This window comes from Corythoichthys intestinalis, chromosome 8 (assembly GCF_030265065.1).
Source record: "Corythoichthys intestinalis isolate RoL2023-P3 chromosome 8, ASM3026506v1, whole genome shotgun sequence".
Lineage (NCBI taxonomy): Eukaryota > Metazoa > Chordata > Actinopteri > Syngnathiformes > Syngnathidae > Corythoichthys > Corythoichthys intestinalis.
Genome location: NC_080402.1, coordinates 26,392,273 through 26,411,861, shown reverse-complemented (window position 1 = coordinate 26,411,861; position 19,589 = coordinate 26,392,273). Strand labels below are relative to the sequence as shown.

At 40.4% G+C, this 19,589-nt stretch overlaps 1 protein-coding gene across 14 annotated transcripts in view; it reads left to right on the top strand.

Annotated features, from left to right (window-relative positions):
• Nucleotides 1–19,589, top strand: part of adgrl3.1 (adhesion G protein-coupled receptor L3.1) — a 301,163-nt gene that overhangs the window by 261,262 nt on the left and 20,312 nt on the right. For all 14 annotated transcript variants that reach the window (XM_057843335.1, XM_057843334.1, XM_057843322.1 and 11 more), the window contains 3 exons: nt 7,040–7,106; nt 8,243–8,334; nt 16,313–16,481. In XM_057843335.1, coding sequence (XP_057699318.1) covers nt 7,040–7,106; nt 8,243–8,334; nt 16,313–16,481 — 328 coding nt within the window. The remainder of the gene's footprint in view (nt 1–7,039; nt 7,107–8,242; nt 8,335–16,312; nt 16,482–19,589) is intronic.

The window sequence follows — 19,589 nt, the reverse complement described above, 5'->3', positions numbered from 1 at the left end:
GGTGCAATGACTTAATGCAGGAGGCCACGGTGGAAGATACAGTGACACAGTGCGGGGCCCCTTTAATGGAGGACTGCTCTAATGTGGTGGAAATTGAAAGATTAATAATTCAAAAGCAGCAGGCTGTGAATCTGTTGGCCATTTTTGCTCCAGTGAAACTTTTTAAGCATGGATATGTGACCCTGTGTGGAGGGTGCACTTTCTCCTGTTTTCCGTCACATGATGAAAATGAGGAAAGTTTGAAAGTAGCAACTCAAGCATATGTAGAGTACAAATAATGACTTTCGGATTACTGAAATAAGGACAAAGCGGAGTGGTGCACTCTTGTTTTAGTTATTAATGTGGTCACAGGTGTCCATTTTCATACAAAAGTGGGACTCCCTCAGGTAAGTGCAAAAAAAGTGGGCAGTGCCATATTCGTCCTATTACGGTAATAGAAAACTGTTTACACACTTTACTCTTGTTTAGGGGTTGGCAAACTTTGTGGACCCTGTTTTCATATGCCATCTGTTAGGAGTTCGCGTGCATGGGGGGATCCCAAAGCAGACAAGCCAGGTCGTGATGAGTAATAATTTATTGGCAAACACAAGAATGGATGTTAATGGTATGAGAGCCAAGGCAGAGGGCGGGTGGTGTTCGGCTCGGAGTAGTTCAGCCGGGGGGAAATGATGAGGCTAAGAAAAATAAGTCTTAGACCGGTAATCAAAACGATGTATTCAAGAATGCGAGAAGTGACTGACAGAAGGAACCACACAAGTTGATCGGTCGACGAGGTGGTGGCGTCCACTGGCTTTTAAAGATGGCTGATTGATATTGCCTGCACCTGTGGCCGCTCCACCCGTCAGACGTCCCGACCCGTAATCAGATAAAAACATGCCCACCTGCCCAAGGTGGGTCAGGCCTCAGGAGGGAGGGGCATAGGCCCTAACAGCCATCTAAATCTAGACCAGCATGAGTATGTCAAGCAAATAGTATTTAAGAACAGATTTTGGTAATTTGATTAACAGGACAAATCCTTCAATTTGCAGGATGTGTCTCTTTTGCCCAAAAGGCAGGTTCATTTTAATTTCTTTGAACAGCAGCTAATTTCTTGGCATAGCTCATCCTCTGATGATGGGGGGACTAGTTTTCTGAGTCTCAACTGTGCCACCACACTGATCTACCAAATTCCAAAACTCACACAAGGTGGGCCGCACTGGCAAGAAATTACACTTGCTGCACATTTTCCCTGAAGCACACAGATGCAGTCTACGAAAATGGTTGATTTAGTTTACAATTTTTTAAGCAGCCTAATCAATGGATCGCAGACCCCTGGGGACCTTGTGTCCCTGGTTTCCCAACTTCTGATCTGGGACACGAATAAAATTCTTATTTGATCAGTTTTTTATGGAAAGTGCTTTGCTAATATATGTGGTAATTGCTGTAGTCCTGCAAACTACCGTAGTTTTCGCACTATTAGGCGCACCTGACTATAAGTCACCACCCATCAAATTTGACACGAAAACAACATTTCTTCATAGATAAGCCGCACTGGACTATAAGCCGCAGCTGTCCTCACTGTATTATGGGATATTTACACCAAAAGATATCAACCGGTAACACATTATTTGACAGTGGCATCATAAGACTGTCAAAAGACCAAATGAAGCTTTAAACCAATTGGCTGCAAAGCTTCACTGCTTCAAGAAGCTTCATTTGGCCATCACTGCTCCCTTGGTGGAGACAGTCAACCTCTGCTGCCACCTGCTGTCAACACTATTGTTGTACAACATGCCTCCTAATATCCATTGCAGCGCTACAGATGTAAATAACAATCAAAATTCATGTTCTGTGCTAATTGTTTCTTCAGTTACTGTTCCAGTTGTTTCATCAATTGCCAGTTATGGTATTTGGTAACACTTTGTTTGACAGTTGCGCCATAAGACTGTCGTTGGACAATTGTGATTATGACATGACACTGTCATGAGCATTAATGAATCCTTATAATTCATTTAGTGTCATTTAGTGTTATCCAGCAATTGATCTCACTTTTCACTTTTAAATGGATGCAAAACATCCTAGCTGGACATAAATGGAGTTAGTGACATTATTTGCCGGGTGACACTTAATGACGTCTGTCATAAGCATTCATTAATGCCCATGATAGTGTCATGTCATAACTAGGGGTGTGACAAAATATCGAAATGGTGATAAATCGTGATACTTTTAACATAACAAAAGGTTATCGCTGCGCTCCTGTCAAGAATCGAGATATCGTTTTAAAAAGGTGCCAATGTTTTAAAAAAAATATATATATATCATGTTGCTACCAAAATCTTCCACCATAATAGTATCTCAGTTAACTCTAAGGCTGCCATTGACGGTGCTCGACGGTGCTCAATCCATTTAGACTGGGAACGTTTGTTTATTCAAAGCTAGAGCATTCACAGTCATTCTGTCCGATTTTCGGGGCATTTAGAGGTCACTTGCTGTTCATTTTAGGGCATTTACAGGTCATTTCCTGTTGAGTTTGAGTCACTGCCTATTAGACATGTGCCGGTTACCGATTTCACGGTTTACCGTGGTGTGAAAACGTCGCGGTTTCAAAACCACAAAAATTTTCCGTCATACCTTAGTACGGTATTCGCTATTTTTCATGTGCCAAAATGCAGCCGAAGTGGCTTGGTGCGGCACCGCTCACCCCTTCCCGTTTGTTGCCGTGAGTGTCACTAAACAGCCAGCAAACCCAAAAACAAATCCTCCAAACACAAGGCGTACTTTTCTTCAATTTATTGAGCTCTCAAATCGTGGTGAAATATACAAATAAATACATTTAAAACGCTGTACAATCGTATTTTTCCACGTGTGATTAGGTTCAACAGGATAGCAGTAGCTCCATTAAAAAGTTCGCCAAAAACAAAACACACATTTTCCTTTCAAATTCAATATGCAAACTAACTAAAACTTACAAAGACGAATGTTAGCCTAGGCTAAACTGGCAGAGCAGCTTCTTTTATGTCTCACAGCCGCTGAGTGAGAGAAAAGCTTGAATGCAGGGGGGAAAGAAAAAGAATCACGTCAAAGATCGCTAATTGAGAGAGAAGGTCTCACTCCTCACTTTTTTTTTTTTTTAGATGAAACCTTTCCTCAACAATATTTACATTTTAACTAATTTATAAAACTAACTTATACATTTTTAACTAACTTATTAACTTATCAATTCTTTGTTCTTTTTAACATAAAGGCATGGCATCATGTAGACTAGAGTTGACACGGTGGCTGAAAATGGCGAAACTTCACTTGAGCTTCCCCCCTCAAAAAAAAGTCATACAGTATATATTTTTAATTTTATTTAGAAGTGTTTTTACTTTTTATAGCAATTATTTTGTTCTTACTCTAATATTGAGCAACTTGAGCTGTGGCTGTGGGTATAGTCTAGGTTCTATTTATTTTAATTTTATATAATATACAGGCATGAAAATCTCTCACCTTTCGGCGAAATTCGCCGTTTTGAAGTCAAAAAGGGCGACCTACGTGAATTGCGTAGATCCGAGGAGAAATTCTTTTTGGGAGGAGGGGGGGGGGGGGGGGTCGGGAGGTTTTATTTAATTATTATTATTATCATCATGTGATTAACTTATTACGTAAACTGAGCACTTAAGAACACAGTCAGCAAATCCTTCAAGATGCTTCGCTGACGAGAACCAATCATCAGCCCAAGCTGCGTTCCATTATTCCAAACGCGCGCACTCCTTACGCGTGTACATGGAGTGCTCGGAGAGCCTTCGGTTGCATTGCAAAGCTAAAAAGCAGGCCTTATCCACATCGGGGCAGACCAGAGCGCAGCATACACACTTGCCTGTATTTGCCAGCAGATTGAATTTGGTGAGTAATGGTTTCAATCGTTTTCACGTTTTGCGATATAAAAAAAGTTACTGCCATTCGTTGCAGCTTGCGTTGAACACTGCCAGAGCTAGCCAAATCTCCCATGAAAAAAAATAGCTCCCGTTAAATTGGCGTCAAGCTTGTGTATTTAACGGTAATATAAACGAAGAAACACACTGTTGAGTCAAATTAAGCGGCATTCTCTCGGATGGAGGGGGCGCCTCACATCGCTCCCGTCGTCCGCCGGAGAAGCGTTATTTTCGGCTTGGATTTGAGCTGACGGCCGGTGTCGGCACAACAGCGGCCCGACAAGTGGTGGGAATGAGTCCTGCTTCTTAAAGCTTTTCAGAAATACAGGGATCCCTCGTTTTTCGCGGTTAATGGGGACCAGAACCCGCCGCAATAAGTGAAAACCGCGAAGTAGCGCCCCCCCCCCCCCCCCCCCCCATTTTTTTGTGCGTGTTCAATGCATTTATTCAGATTTTACATTGGAAAAAAGATACATATATGTATAAGACATGTTTTTTCACTTTTTTCACCAAAGTATCATTTATAAATGGTTTTCAAGCACTTCAAAATGTAAGAATTATGATAAGTTTTAAACATGTTACTGCCCCACCGAATTATTTTTAAACAAGAATAAAGTAGTTAGAAAATGCTTGGCTTTATTAAAAGCTTCATCGTGAGTCTACTCAAACCCTCTCAGGCTTTGGTAAACGGTGATTGGCACATGTGCAAAGTTTTTCTTTTTATATATATTTTTTTTGTTTGAAGCAACTTATTTGATTGAATAATAAAGACACAAATGTCCTAGCCAAAATGTGGCCCAAACGCAAAACATTACTTAAATGGAAACATTTGTTTCAATCAAGAAAAATAGTTTTCAAATGCTTTTTTTGTCTCAAATTTATTATTGCAATCAAAAACTTTTTTTTTATTGAAGCTACTTTTTGGGATTAAAAGTATATACTGTATTTTGATTGAAGCAACTTTGTTTTTGATGGAAGTAACTTTGTTTTTTGATTGAATAATAAAAACACAAATCTAACTCCATCGTTATTGAGTGAGAAAGAAATTAAGAAAGCTTTAAAACTAAAAGCCACCGGGGAGTCTGTTTGTTTTTTTAAATATTTATATTTCATTACATAGACATGCGTCGTAGGGAAGGGAGATTGAGGGATAAAAAAAGGAGTTAGATGAGGCTGCTAAAGGCAGTGGATACCTCATCAGCTGGGTGAATAGCAGACCTGGTAAGAACCAAGTTTGCAAGGATAGTCGGGTATTAAATCCAATTATAAACACAATTACAATGTTATTTTTCTATAAGATTTTTATGTCATTACTTTATCAATCATTAGGTGCTAGAGTTGTTAAGTATGGATAATAATGAAATAATAGTTTTAAGAAAACTGTGCTGTTGGTGGCTCAGTGACCATCTGATGTGGTTTGTTCTCAGATGAACAAGTTGAGGAAGGAAGTTTTGATGCAGAGGTTGAAGGAAGAAAAGAGGCAGACTGACTGAGTCACAGCCAGAAAGTGTTGATGACAGTTTTGATTTCTATTCACTGTTGCCCCCTCCCAATTAAAGTATGTCACAGTCGCAGTCAATTATTATCTAAAGCTGGTTAAAATTGAAGTTATGTTGTTTTAAGGTGTATTAAATACTTGTTCATGTGCCCCTTTTGATCTACGAGCACCCACCCCTCCTCCGGTCTCTGCATGGCCCTGCTGAAACACAGTGTGGGTCGACAGAGCTCAATATTTTGTTGGGGTATACAATACAGTGTACTGGAATATATTTCCTCCACACCCTTCTCACCTTTTTAACCCCTGACCCATTTTCATGCCTGAATATATGTTATTTTTTGTTAATTTATTTATTTTCACATTATATTCATGTTCCAATTTGCTAATATGTTTTGAAAAAATCCTGTTGAATGGATTTTTTTTTTTTAAATTTTAAAACCCATACATCTCAAAATTTTGGAGCTATAATTGCAATACCGTGATACCGTGAAACCGCGGTATTTTTGCTCACGGTTATCGTACCGTGAAAATCTCATACCGGCACATGCCTACTGCCTATTTATTTGGGTTATTCCCAGGTTACTTCCTGTTCTGTAACACAAACAGGAAGGGACCCATAAAATACCCCAAAATCAACAGGAAGTAACTGAAAATCCACTACCAGCCATATTTGATTTGAGAGGGATGGCAGCGAATGAACGAATTGAATGTCTACAATTGATAAACTCATTCCGATTCACAGCGGGAGCTTGTTTTTCTGTTTATTAGTTGTTTGTAGAATATGCTAGAATGATTTCCTGACCAATGTATCCACATTCGCTGCCACCCTCCCAGTTCAAATGGATTGGACATCTACTAGTGATAAACACACAGCCGAAGGATGAAAATTGTTTTTCTGTTTATTAGTTGCTTGTAGAATATTCTGGAATGATTTCCTGACTAGTGTATCGATAATCGTTGTATCGCCATATCATCAGATCATCGTTATCATGAGCTTTGTATCGCAAATTGTATGGTATCGTGAGGTACCAAGAGGTTCCCACTCCTAGTCATAACTATGACGGTTTTATGACGCTGCTGTCAAATAAAGCGTTACCTGTTAACCCAAGTAAAAGCCGCACTGGATTACAGGCGGCAGGATTCAAAATGAAGGAACAAAGTAGTGGCTTACATTCCGAAAATTACGTTATGTATTCATGCATGTGTCTCTCAGTTCTCCACCTGATACTAACCCCAGACTGCGTAAATAGAGTCCTCCAAGCCATACTGCTGTATTCAAATGAACACATTATGTTTCACCACCCCACCATGTGGCAGTGTCATATATTATATGTGCGCCCTTGGGTGGTGTAGTGGTATATTTATTGCAGGTAATCAACTCTCACCATCTCACCCCCAGTGTGTTGATGCACACTTGAGCCTATGCTTTCTTGATTTCGCTCTAGCATTCCTGTAGTTCTCCCAATTCCTTTTGTCCCACACCTCTATTATGGTGCAATTGAAAGTCATGTAAATAACCTGTTCCCGTACCCTCTAGAGCGAGTGTGTGTGTGTGTGATGCATAAACTGTCATCTGCTGGTAAATCTTCGCCAGCCAGCATCCCTCTGAGACATGTTTTAATCCCCTGCATCTTTCCTCTTTCTTTAGGTGCTGGCTGCGACTGGATACATACTTTATCTGGAGCTTTATAGGCCCTGCTACACTCATCATAATGGTAAGAGACACAAGCACGCGCGCACATTCTCGGCACAGCGTGCTTGACTGCCATATTATTAGTTACGTGGATGTGCTGCCAAATTTCTTCCTTAGATTCACTTCAGTATATCAAAAGTTTGAAAAGTTATCAGTGTAAAATACCCCTACTTTGAAATTGCAGTATAATCCAACAAGATGAACAAATTTGAGATGGCAGACTATCTAGTTAGTGCCTGGGATCTATTCTCTCTCAGCGGTGATGGGTGTGGATGATTTTCGTGTGTTCTCCTTAACTGGTGACCAATACAGGGTCAGCTGTAATGGGATTCAGGTCCCCTGTGGCCCTAAACAGGAGAGCCGTTTAAATTAGATGGATGGTGGTAATGTGTCTCCTCTGGTGTTGTTAATTGGACACTTCACTGAAGGAGCTTTATCAAGCTAATTATTTCGAGCACCACGAATGTAACAACATCCCGGTGTTCAACCATTTTTACTCATGATGAACATAAGCCTTCAAATGCAAACATTTGAAAACTCCAACAGCGTCTTTATCAATTGTGAGTAAAGTGGAATGTAACAGAGAGAGCACATGTGAACATTATCTTGATATTTGTTTTTTCCCTTCTTTAATTGTCAGCCACTCTTTTAAGAAGAAGCACTCATCTTGGCCTGCAACTTGTACCAAAAATTCGTAAAACAGTAGAGTTAGAGCTGTTGTCAGATACAAATAAAACATAAAATACACGCAGAACCGGAATGGTAGCAATGGGACAAGTTCCCAATTAAATGAATGCCAGAATAAAAACTGCTGTGCACTTGTCTTAAAGTCAGGCTGATATCATTGATCTGACCAAGAATACAAGACAGGGTAGTGTAGTGTTGTAGACTTTACACCGACTGCTAACCAGACAGCCTCAAAGATGCAGCACAATACCATCTTTATTAAAACACCAGAGGAAACTGTGTTACCTGGATATGTCCTCCAGTAGTGATCCTGATTGGATGTAGTGACTGCATGATATATGAAGGTGTAAACTGTGGTGATACGATGTGAACAAACGTGTTATGGTTGGCCTTTGCTGTTTTCTGCTTTAGAGACAATAGTGTGTTTAGGCCGGCACACAGAACCAACCAGTATCTGTCTATGTGTTTCAGCTCAATGTAATCTTCCTTGGCATTGCTCTTTATAAGATGTTTCACCATACAGCCATCCTCAAACCCGATTCTGGATGTCTGGACAACATCAAGTAAGTGTACATTCAGTCCTGATACCTACTGATGGTGCACACTTGTGTGCGTTTAGATAACAGGACATCAATCAATAAAATATTTACCATCTTATAGAATGTGGAATAACAAATCTGAGACAGCAATTTTTAAAGTAAAATGAGAGAACTAGCATGCTGCTTTTAGTTTCAAATAGAATGTGAGAAAAGATGGCTTTGCTCTATGCTCGAATCCACCTTCCAGCAACTTTAAAGCCCATCAACACATTATGTATTGTCTGCTTGAGCCATAAAAAATGACTTATTGAAGCAAGTGGCTTCACTCGGGAAACACCTCGACTTGTTGCTGTTGCCCAGCAACAACATGGAGGCAAAAATAAGAACAGCTTTTTACAGACAGCGAAACACCTTGCAAGACCAAGTTTTTTTTTTTTTTTTTTTTTGTAAAGTATATCCATTAGTTACAACATTAAGTACACATGTACAGTCAAATGCAATCCAATACAAGCTGAACCAATCTTTAACAAGTTAGTAGTGATCAATTCAGAAAGGTAATTGTAATAATAGAGTATACAGTATTTTTTTTTTTAGTTAACTTGCAGTTAGAAATATACAGTATACAGTTTATGAGCTGCATTTGACCTGTTTTACAGCTACAGTGAAGAAAATAAGTATTTGAACACCCTGCAATTTTGCAAGTTCTCCCACTTCGAGATCATGGAGGAGTCTGTAATTTTCATCGTAGGTGCATGTCCATTGTGAGATATAATCTAAAAAGAAAAATCCAGAAATCACAATGCATGTTTTTTTTTTTTTTTTTTTTTTTGTGATACAGCTACAAATAAGAATTTGAACACATGTCTATCAGCTAGAATTCTGAACCTGAAAGACCTGTTAGTCCGCCTATTAAAAGTCCACCTCCACTCCATGTATTTTCCTGAATCAGATGCACCTGTTTGAGGTCGATAGCTGCATAAACACTGTCCACCCCATACAATCAGTAAGAGTCTAACTTGTAACATGGCCAAGACCAAAGAGCTGTCCAAAGACACCAGAGACAAAATTGTACACCTCGACAAAGCTGGAAAGGGCTACGGAGCAATTGCCAAGTAGTTTGGTGAAAAAAGATCCACTGTTGGAGCAATCATTAGAAAGTAGAAAAAGCTAAACTTGATGGTCAATCTCAATCAGAGTGGAGCCCCATGTAAGATATCACCTCATGGGGTCTCAATGATCCTAAGAAAGGTGAGGAATCAGCCCAGAACTACACGGCAGGAGTTGGTCATTGACCTAAAAAGAGCTGGAACCAGCATTTCCAAGGTTACTGTTGGTAATACGCTGAGACATCATGGTTTGAAATCATGCATGGCACGGAAGGTTCCCCTGCTTAAACCAGCACATGTCAAGGTCTATCTTAAGTTTGCCTATGACCATTTGGATGATGCAGAGGAATCTTGGGAAGTTTTGTGATTGGATGAGAGAAAATAGAATTTTCTGGTCATAATTCACTAACCTTGTTTGGAGGAAGAAGAATGATGAGTACTCTGCCAAGAACACCATCCCTACTGTGTAGCATCATGCTTCAGGGGTGTTTTTCTGCGCAAAGGACAGGATGAGTTCAATGTATTAAAGAGAGGATGACTGGGGCCCTGTATTGTGAGATTTGGGGGACCAACCTCCTTCCCTCAGTGAGAGCATGAAGATGGGTCGTGGCTGGGTCTTCCAACATGACAATGACCCAAAGCACACAGCCAAGAAAACCAAGGAGTGACTCCTCTAAGAAGCATATCAAGGCTCTAGCATGGCCTAGCCAATCTCCATACCTAAACCCAATAGAAAACCTTTGGAGGGAGCTCAAACTCAACAACAGCCCAGAAACCTGACTGATCTAGAGATCTGTGTGGAGGAGTGGGCCAAGATCCCTCCTACAGTGATTGCAAACCTGGTGAAAAACTACAGGATACTTACAATATTTGCAGCTGTATCACACAAATAAATCACAAAAAAAAATCATACATTGTGATTTCTGGATTTTCCTTTTTAGATTACCTATCTCACAGTGGACATGCATCTAAGATTAAAATTTCAGACCCCTCCATGGCTTGCAAAATAGCAGGGTGTTCTAATACTTATTTTCTTCACTGTACATGTTCTGATAAGCTATCTGGATTTGGCCCTGCAGTTACTGTACAAATCCAAAGGGAGATATATTTGAATAGGTGACTGTTTCTTTGAATCTAATTTCCATTGTATTTCTTTAATTCAGCGTGTTTGTATGAAACACATCTCATTTTTGCCTGACATCATCTCAAGAGGCCTCTTATTGAAAGTCACATTATTATTGTCTGCATATGACCCTCTGAGAATGTTACTTGAAAATCTGACTCATTTCAAATGAGCACTGCGTCTCTGTCTGCTTCTGCTAACTAATCACGACTGTGTTATTCTCTCATTCGACAACGCTCCAGACAAAGGCTTCAGTCTAATTTGAACAATATGCCGCAGCTCAGCGGCGAGCGCCCTGTCGACGTGCGGCGCACAATGTTTTAAAGTCAATCTTAAAATGGTCTGATCATTGTTTTTCCATATAAACACAACTGCTGCTGTGTCTTTTGGCGGCGGCATTTTCAGAAATTAAGGACCCACCACATGATCTTTGCTCCACTGCCTTTCAGGGGACTGTAATCAAAAGCCCTGATGAAAGAATAAAATCAAAGAGCAGTTTAAAGAATTTTGGATCTTTTACCACCCGTTTCTTTCTCTGAATAGACTGCAGGTTGAATAGACTGTAATCTATTTGGCTTTATTAGTCATGTCTCATTTCCTTGTTAATCATAACTGTGCCCTTTTTGTCTCATTCTTTTTTGTTTTCTTTGTCTCTTTAATTTCAAGAAATCATATGTTGTCTTTGGTAAGGCCATTCTCCAATCAAGAGCTCCCTGACATCTCCCCACACACCTTTTTCATTACTTTGTCTGTTGTTTTATTTGTCTGTTGAAGAAGCCCCATTTTCACTTCCCTTGCTTAATAGACCCAGTCGTGCCTTCTCATTTCCTTGGAATATGAATTACTAGATAGATGTGTGGCATTTGTGAGCCGTTTTCTTTGACCCATATAACTTACCCAATGTGCTGTTGAAATGTTAGAATGGTTGGATGTGAGCATGGGGAGGCAGCTGAGAGGCTGACTTCAGGGATCTCCAAGGTGGAAGAGAGGGAGCACGAAGGCAAGGAAAAGAGGGATGAGTGTGCTCCTTTATTGGAGAGGGTCGGCAGACGGGCTTTATTGGCGCTTATGTCTCGCCTGAATGGTGCCACAGAGGGCAACATCAAATCAATCACCTCAGTCGCACTCACTTACTCTCCTCTTTACTTTCTTCTCCTTCCTCCCAACTCTCCTAATATCTCGCTAATATCCTTTCCTATACCCCCGCCTGCCCTCCATGTTTCTCTATCCCTTCCATAAGAGGTGATCACTGCCCATTTAGCCAATCACATTAGAGTCCATTATCTAAGCTGAAGTAGACCAGACAGTGACCTTTATTGGGGAAATGTCACTTTCTGAAGGCAAATCTCCTTCCTATTGAATCCTAACATAGAGTGTACACATGCCTTGAGTATAGTGCAATTTTGGGAAACACTCAAGTTAAAACCAACGTGCACCATAGAGACCAAAGAATGCACAACAAGAACAGTGCTAATGCAAGCCGCACACACACACACACACACACACACACACACACACACACACACACACACACACACAACAGTGGAAAAGTAAGGGTCGGGAGTTAATCACATGAGGGAAAAAAATGCAGCTTTGAACGGAATTTGTGTTTATACTAGGGGTGTAACGGTACACAAAAGTCTCGGTTCGGTAGATACCTCGGTTTTGAGGTCACGGTTCGGTTCATTTTTGGTACAGTAAGAAAACAAAATGCAAAATATAAATGTGCTAGTTGTTTATACACAATTTTGTGCTTTCAACAATTAGGCTCGAGCGTATGACGTGGCACTCGCGAGGTTTCCGCCGCTATCGCCATTTTGGAAGCGGGAAACATAAACAGTGAGGCATTTCAATACAGGTCGCTCTTTAGAAATAGTTGGAAATTATTTTGCGGTAAAGAATTGCAACAACCGATCGAATAGAAAGGAGAATGTACAGCTCGACGGAACACCATTGAGTTTCTTCCGGATCCCTACATGGAGAAAAGGCGAGGGAAAGGTCATATCTGATCTTACCAAACGTCGAAGAATGGCATGGGTGGCTTCGATCAGAAGGAAGGGCATAACGTTTGATTCTCCAGTTAGACACAGAGTTTGCTCTATGCACTTCCACTCCAGTAAGTTAATTTCGTTTGTTTACGCAAATTTCGGTAACTTTGTGCCCTAAATCGGCCTGTTGTTAGCTATAGCTACAGCATTGTGTGCATTGTCTTCATAAGACATAATTCCTGTCGTTGCTAAATGAAAAAGCTGTAATATTTTGACGTGAGAGAGTGGCAAAGAATTTGTACACAGGCTACATTTTCTGCAACAAAAAATTTGTACATTCGTGGTCACAGACCAATGTAAACACACATTGCCTACCTTTGCTAGAAAGATGGTGTTGCCGTTTACTATGGTCATAATGTGCAGATCCTGTACCCATCCGCAGCAAAACTGTTCGTAGCTTTGTAGCGATTTGTAGTTTCGGAATTGCCGATGAGTGTAGTAACTTACACCAAACACTAAATACAGCATGATGTCCATTTCGCGTAGTGGTGGAAGCTTGTCGACATCTTTATTCCATTTGTGTTCGGCTTGCTCATAAGGGTCAACATTGTTCACATCCTTAAAATTGCTCACATATCTGTCCTTCGCCGTGGTAACCAGTTTGTCTCTGTATCGAACTGGCAAGTTTTCCATACTTTTTTCCATCTTTGGCACTCGTAGTTGAATTGTATTTGCCGTTAAGTTTAAATGTCCCATGATGCAGACGTGCTTCCGAAATGGCTGTGTTGTCGCAAATTTCGCATGCTGTGATGTAAACGCTCGAGCCTAATTGGAACATTAGCCTATACAAAGCTAGAATTCTGCTCAAAAAGTAGCGGGTATTTAAGATAATAATCCAACAACAATTTGCCTTTGAGACCCCGCGTATTGGTCAGCTTTCGTTCTGAAAGAGAAAAGCAATCCAAATGACAAAGATTTTAACATGTATTTTACAATTGAAATGCCTCAATGAATCTTTTTTTTTTCTTATGAACGGTTTTCAAAAGCTTTATTGGTGGATTTTCTCAAGTTAAAGCGCCACACAGAAATTAATCAAATTAATTGTGTAAGCAGGATCTGTGTATTATTCTTATTATTTAATTACAGGTGTTTTAGCTTTCAATTTATTTTATTTAAATGGGCTATTATTTATTTTATTATTTTTTTATGTTTTACAAATGTGATGTAGTATTCATTTATATTATATATTCTATGTTGTATAACTTTAGTTGCTATGTGAATTTTAGTTCCTACTTATTTTGTTGTAGTAGGAGGGTTTGTATTGAACACGGGGCCATGTTGGTTATTATTATAGCAGAGAAGACAGCAGTAAATCAACAAAGACAAGTCAACTGTGCCCCGATCTACCACTCAAGAGATCTGATGGACTCAAAAAGTGGGTTACGATTGCATATTAGTTTGAAAATCAACCGGATCCACCGTAGTTTTACACGAGTGACTTCCGGTCTGCCCATCCTAGCTAGTAGTATTGACGCAGGAGGGCCGTGTCTCGTGTCAAATAATAAACTCTGCCGTTCTTTTCGCGTGCGTCGCGTTGAGCCGCTTCTGGGACGCGTCTAACACGCGGCCGCACTCCTGGTGTGCATTGGCTGATTGACTTTAACGCCCGCGTTTCACTGCGTTCTCGCGGCGGCCACGTTGTCGCCCCGTTGACGTTTCTGGGTTATATACTGTCCTACCGTGTTGGTCCTTATTATAGTAGAGAAGACGGAGTAAATATAATATACACAAAGAAACTAACCTGATCGACTCACAGCCTCGAAAAGTAAGGGTTACATTACTTTCAGAAACTCGTTCAGTACGCCTCCGTTCCGAACCGAACACGCGGTACCGAAACGGTTCAAAACAAATACATGTACCGTTAAGCCTGAGTTATACTCCCGCGTTGCGGTGACGGCGTAGCGACTACGGCGTCATTCGACATTCGATAGTTCTGCGGTGAGGGAACGTGTTGCTCTGTAATTCACCGCCAAGCCACTAGAGGGATGTGGCGTTATGTTTGTACGGTTTTGGGGCATGCTTGTTTACTTCCGCTAGTCGGAGAAAAAATAAACAATGCAAGATGGAACTCTTGAAAGTAAATATTCTGCTCATCAACACTGAATAAATATTGAACATACAAATGTTGACGGGCAGGCGACGCAGAAGACGGTTTCGAGGCGGTCTGGCCGACTTTTGATGCCGCACAGAGAGTTTTAGACTCGGGTGGAGAGAGCTAGCTGTGGCGGCTAGCTTCAAACTGACGTCGAGCACTGCGTTCAAGGTCTGCAAAGCCCTCCAGCCTGATTTGTTTGCCGTGTCCTACAACCAGCCAGTGGGAAGCCTTAGCAGATTTCTGGCGTCTAGGGAACTTCCCAAACTGCGTTGGGAGGCTTGATTTTAAGGTTATCATAAAAAGCACCGAGGCACTCTCAATCAGTGATGATGTATTGTGTGTGTGAACTGTCTGTTATTGAAAATTAAAGATCAAAACAACTCTTTTGACACCAAATCTGTGCTTTATTCTTCATATACTTGAAACATATGTACACAGTAAATGATGAAGTGCACCAACCAAAAATACGACATAAAGTGATAAAAAAGTTGGCAGTTTTTGGCCGACTGGGTCACCGCTTCGTGTGGCCACTCGATTCCGAACACCCACGTCTCGGTGGTTCTTCCATTTTTTTTTCCGATCGCCGACCTTGCCATTTGGCAATCACAATAATAATGTCTTGACAAGACTTGCTCTTCGATGATACTCCCGTCGGCTTGGTGCATTTTTGCGTGTAGAAAATAATGTTTGATTCTATTCTACAATGGCGGTGTTTTCGCGGTAAACCGGAAACAACAGTCTGAGCGGACCAATCACAGTCCGTTTTCATCACGTCATACACGTCTAGGTGACGCGAAGGTTAGAAAATTCGAGAGGCGCGCGTAAGCCTACGGCGTAGGGTCGTAACTCGATTCTTCCTTGACGGCGTAGGTCTGACGCGGAAGTATAACTCGGCCTTTACACCCTTAGTTTATACGTGACATTAACACATTAGCTTCCACAGCCTCCAGTGTTTGCAGTGGGGCAAAAAAAAGTATTTAGTCAGCCATCGATTGTGCAAGTTCTCCCGCTTAAAATGATGACAGCGATCTGTAAATTTCATCGTAATGTAAGTACATTTCAACTGTGAGAATCCCATCGACTTTTTGGGACCAGCAAAAGAGACCTACAGTGTGAAAACATACGGTTAGAAAATCTCTATTCAAAGTCAGCTCGGATATGCCCTAGTGACCTCCCGGCATGATGAAGAAAGCAAGGCATAGTAAATGGATGAATATTTGGTTGAACTTGAAAGCATCCTTAAGATTTGATTCATAAAGGAGTTCATAATTCATAAAAAAAAGTGCTATCAGCAAGGTCATGGCCTCTCCACATTTGTGTTTGTATTTGATACTTTTAGGAACACTTCCCTTGGTTTTCTCCATCTAACGTTGGCAGATTTTTAAGTGAACCTTTTCTAAAACCTTTAACCACTTATCACAATAGGTTTCAGGCCATTTCTGACTAGGGGCAAGAGATAAGGTTAGCGTAACTGAAAAGAATTTTGCCTGTAATAGGTGTCCATTACCCATGGCACCTACCCAAATGACCTTTATGACACGTTTGAAAAATCTTTCTTTTGAAAGACCAGAATGTTTAGTGCTAGTGCAACAAAAAACAGCTTTTTACACAGATCTTTCCTCTCCGGCAGGTCTTGGGTGATCGGGGCTATAGCCCTCCTCTGTCTGTTGGGCCTTACCTGGGCTTTTGGTCTGATGTACATCAATGAAAGCACAGTCATCATGGCTTATCTTTTCACCATCTTCAACTCGCTGCAGGGCATGTTCATCTTTATCTTCCACTGTATTCTTCAGAAAAAGGTAAGTGAAATGCATTGCATAAATGGATCAGTGATCAGGATGCCCAAATTATCTCTTTTTCTTTCCTTTATTTATTTATTTTTTAAATTTCAGTATAATTCTGTCATCTGGGTACCTCATATTTTAATAGTGTTACATTTAAAGCAACACTTGGTAACGTTTCAGTTTTAGTCGATTTTAGCGACGCCGGTGGACAAAAGCGGTTGTGTTTTGCCTTCAAGGGGAAGTTAAGGATTTTTGACATCAGGCTTAATCTTCCAGTTAGCGAGGGTTTTGATTAGTCGTTGGAGTTGATTTCAACAAATTCTGTGTAGTTTGTTAGTTATTTGTTAGTTTCAGGGCTCCTGAGTGGCAAGCTAGCGTGAGTCAATTGAACGGACCATCTTAGCATGCCAATAAAAAAACAACATTTGCGTGCATGAAAATCATCGAGAACCCATGCAATCAATAGTGATGGCTATGTTTTCAAGATAAAGTTATTAAAACTTACCATTGCAGGTCAATAATTGCAATATGAACAGCAACATTTGTAATCCAGAAGCTCTGTAGAGGAGCAAGGCGGCGTGATATCACATCATTTTTTCACCGCTGATATTTTATGTCGTAGCCAGCATCAAATAACCAGTTTATATCATTCCTCGTTCTTCATAGGGAATTCGTGGAAACTTCCCTTTGCCCATTTCTTCTGTTTGTTTCCACAGCCTCTGAATGCACATTTCGCCGTATTGCCAGCCGTCAGTTAACTCAGCAGACTGATGCTGCATTCGAGGAAGAGGCGAAGTCAGCGTTTCCAACTTCCGATCTGGCAAAATATAATTGGAACGCCTCCATTATTTGATCGCTTACGAGACTGCAGGTTTGCAGAAGGTCAAAATGTCTTTTGATGACCAAAATAAACAACCTGTCGCGATCGGCCATCTTTGCTGTTTACATTCACTTGGAACGCTTTGAGGTCGCAGCCGATACCCTCCGAGCGAGATAAATCCGACTTCTCACCTTCCTTGAATGCAGCGTGAGCACGAGTGGCCGAAGCACTCCTCTTTATTGTGCTCATGTTACGCATCTAAAAAATAGTCATGTTGAATTAAATGAATTACGGCAGTTTCGTGTGACCGTTTAGTTTTGGCCGCGTAGTTGTTTTGGAACAGTAATCTTTGTTTTGAATTTATTTAACTATGTTGGGTCTGTTCGCAGATCTATATCGTTTTTTATTAGCATGCTATGAAGGTGCCATTGACTCGACTCGCGCTAGCTTAGCCACTCTGGAGCCCTGAAAGTAACAAATAACCTGCAAACTGGACAGAATTTGTTGAAATCAATTCCACCGACTAGTTAATCCCCTACTAACTCGAAGATTAAGCTTAAGGTTAAAAAATTCTGAACTTCCGCTTTAAGGAAGACTACGTTTCCCATAAGGACCAGCGCACACTCGCATAGTGCCATAAAATCATTATGGTCGCCTGCAGATGGATTAAACAACATTTCTGTTTCCAGCAGTTGTGTGAAGGATGAAAAGTAATAAGGTAATGAATCCAGTTGTGGCTAAACAATAGCATATGACTGTTAGCAACGGTGTGGTTAGTGTGGCTAAACCCCCACCCTACCCAAACTTGCTGTCGCTGACGAATTCGGTGTGTGTGTGTGCGTGTGTGTGTGTGTGTCAAGTCAGCGAGTGAAGGTTGGGCCAATGTTAATTTTGTATACGGCAGAAAACACTTAGGTGACTTGAAGTTCCCCTCTGAGACCCCTAATTTGGCCAAATTTCAAAATTGTCCGATGCATGCTTGATACATCAGTGGAAAGCTTAAAATATCCATTTACTGGGGGAAGAAAAATGTCGAACAGCAGGGCATTTAAAAAAAAAAAAAAGTTTAAAAAAAAAACAAAAAAAAACATTAGGTTAACGGCAAAACCCTATCTGGAGGTGAGAGCACGCGAGAGCAGAATTACAGACGACATGACTTTAACGAGATATTATCGCGTGCTTACCTCTTTTCAGTCCAAAAACTCCATGTAGCATGTATCACGGAGTGTCAAGACACAGCTGTGAATGGTCACAGGCGGATTTTTGGTGGATTTTATGGGTGAAACACGGTAATATAACAAGGGTCACGATGCAGAAATTGCATATATTTCATATCATATATTTATCCTTTTAAACTTTTTTTTTCCCAATTTTTCTTTGTTTGGGTCGATTATTTATCATCTAACGTGTCGGGAAAAATCCGACAGTAACAAAAAAAAAATACAATTAAGGGATAGTTATGAGGTAGATATCCGTGACCTTTTTACAGACACCATTTTTTTTCATTGTGATGTAATTTGTTTAAAAGTTTAAAATATGCGAGTGAATATTTTCAAAGTTGTTTTTTTTTTTTAACTAAATATTAGACATCAATTAATGATTCTAAGCTAAGAATGACAGACGTTTCAAATAATAAATATAATTACCAAGCTTCTTTTTATGGCTGGGTTAAAACAAAAGCGGTTGTAAACAGGGGTTTCCAGGGTAAAAAAGACTGATTAAAAATACTTTGGGCTCTTAATGCGCCATGAATCTGCTATTGCAGCATATAGACATATTGTTCTATCACACACAAAAGTCCTTTTGGCTTAAAATGAAGCAGTTTGTTTTAAAGAGGGGTGCAAGAGCAGAAACTGCTTTTTCAGCCTTGTCTGTGTTTTCTGCCATATCCTGGTAGCCGTCCTTTCTTTTTCCTCCTTAGGCAAAACGTTTGGTCTCTGTTGCTCTGCCATCTTTGTAGAATTCGCGTGAAAGCGTTAGCATCGACTTCTGTCTTTGTAATGAATGGGGAAAGGGGGAAAGGACGTATGCCGTAAAGCAATCAGAACATTTGTTGTTTTTTTTGTGTGTGGCAGGATTCCTGCCACCCTCCTCATAGTTAATTATTGCTGGTGAAAGTGATACAGACCCCCTCAAGATATGAAAGAGGTGTCATACAACTAGTTGTTAGTCGACATATCAACACAAATGTTATGAAAATATTTTTTAAAGGTTCAAAATTTACCTAGTGTTGCTTTAAACTATATACTGTAGTTAAAGCATTCATAATTGTCAGAAAAAGTGTCAAAAGAAGTTAACCACTG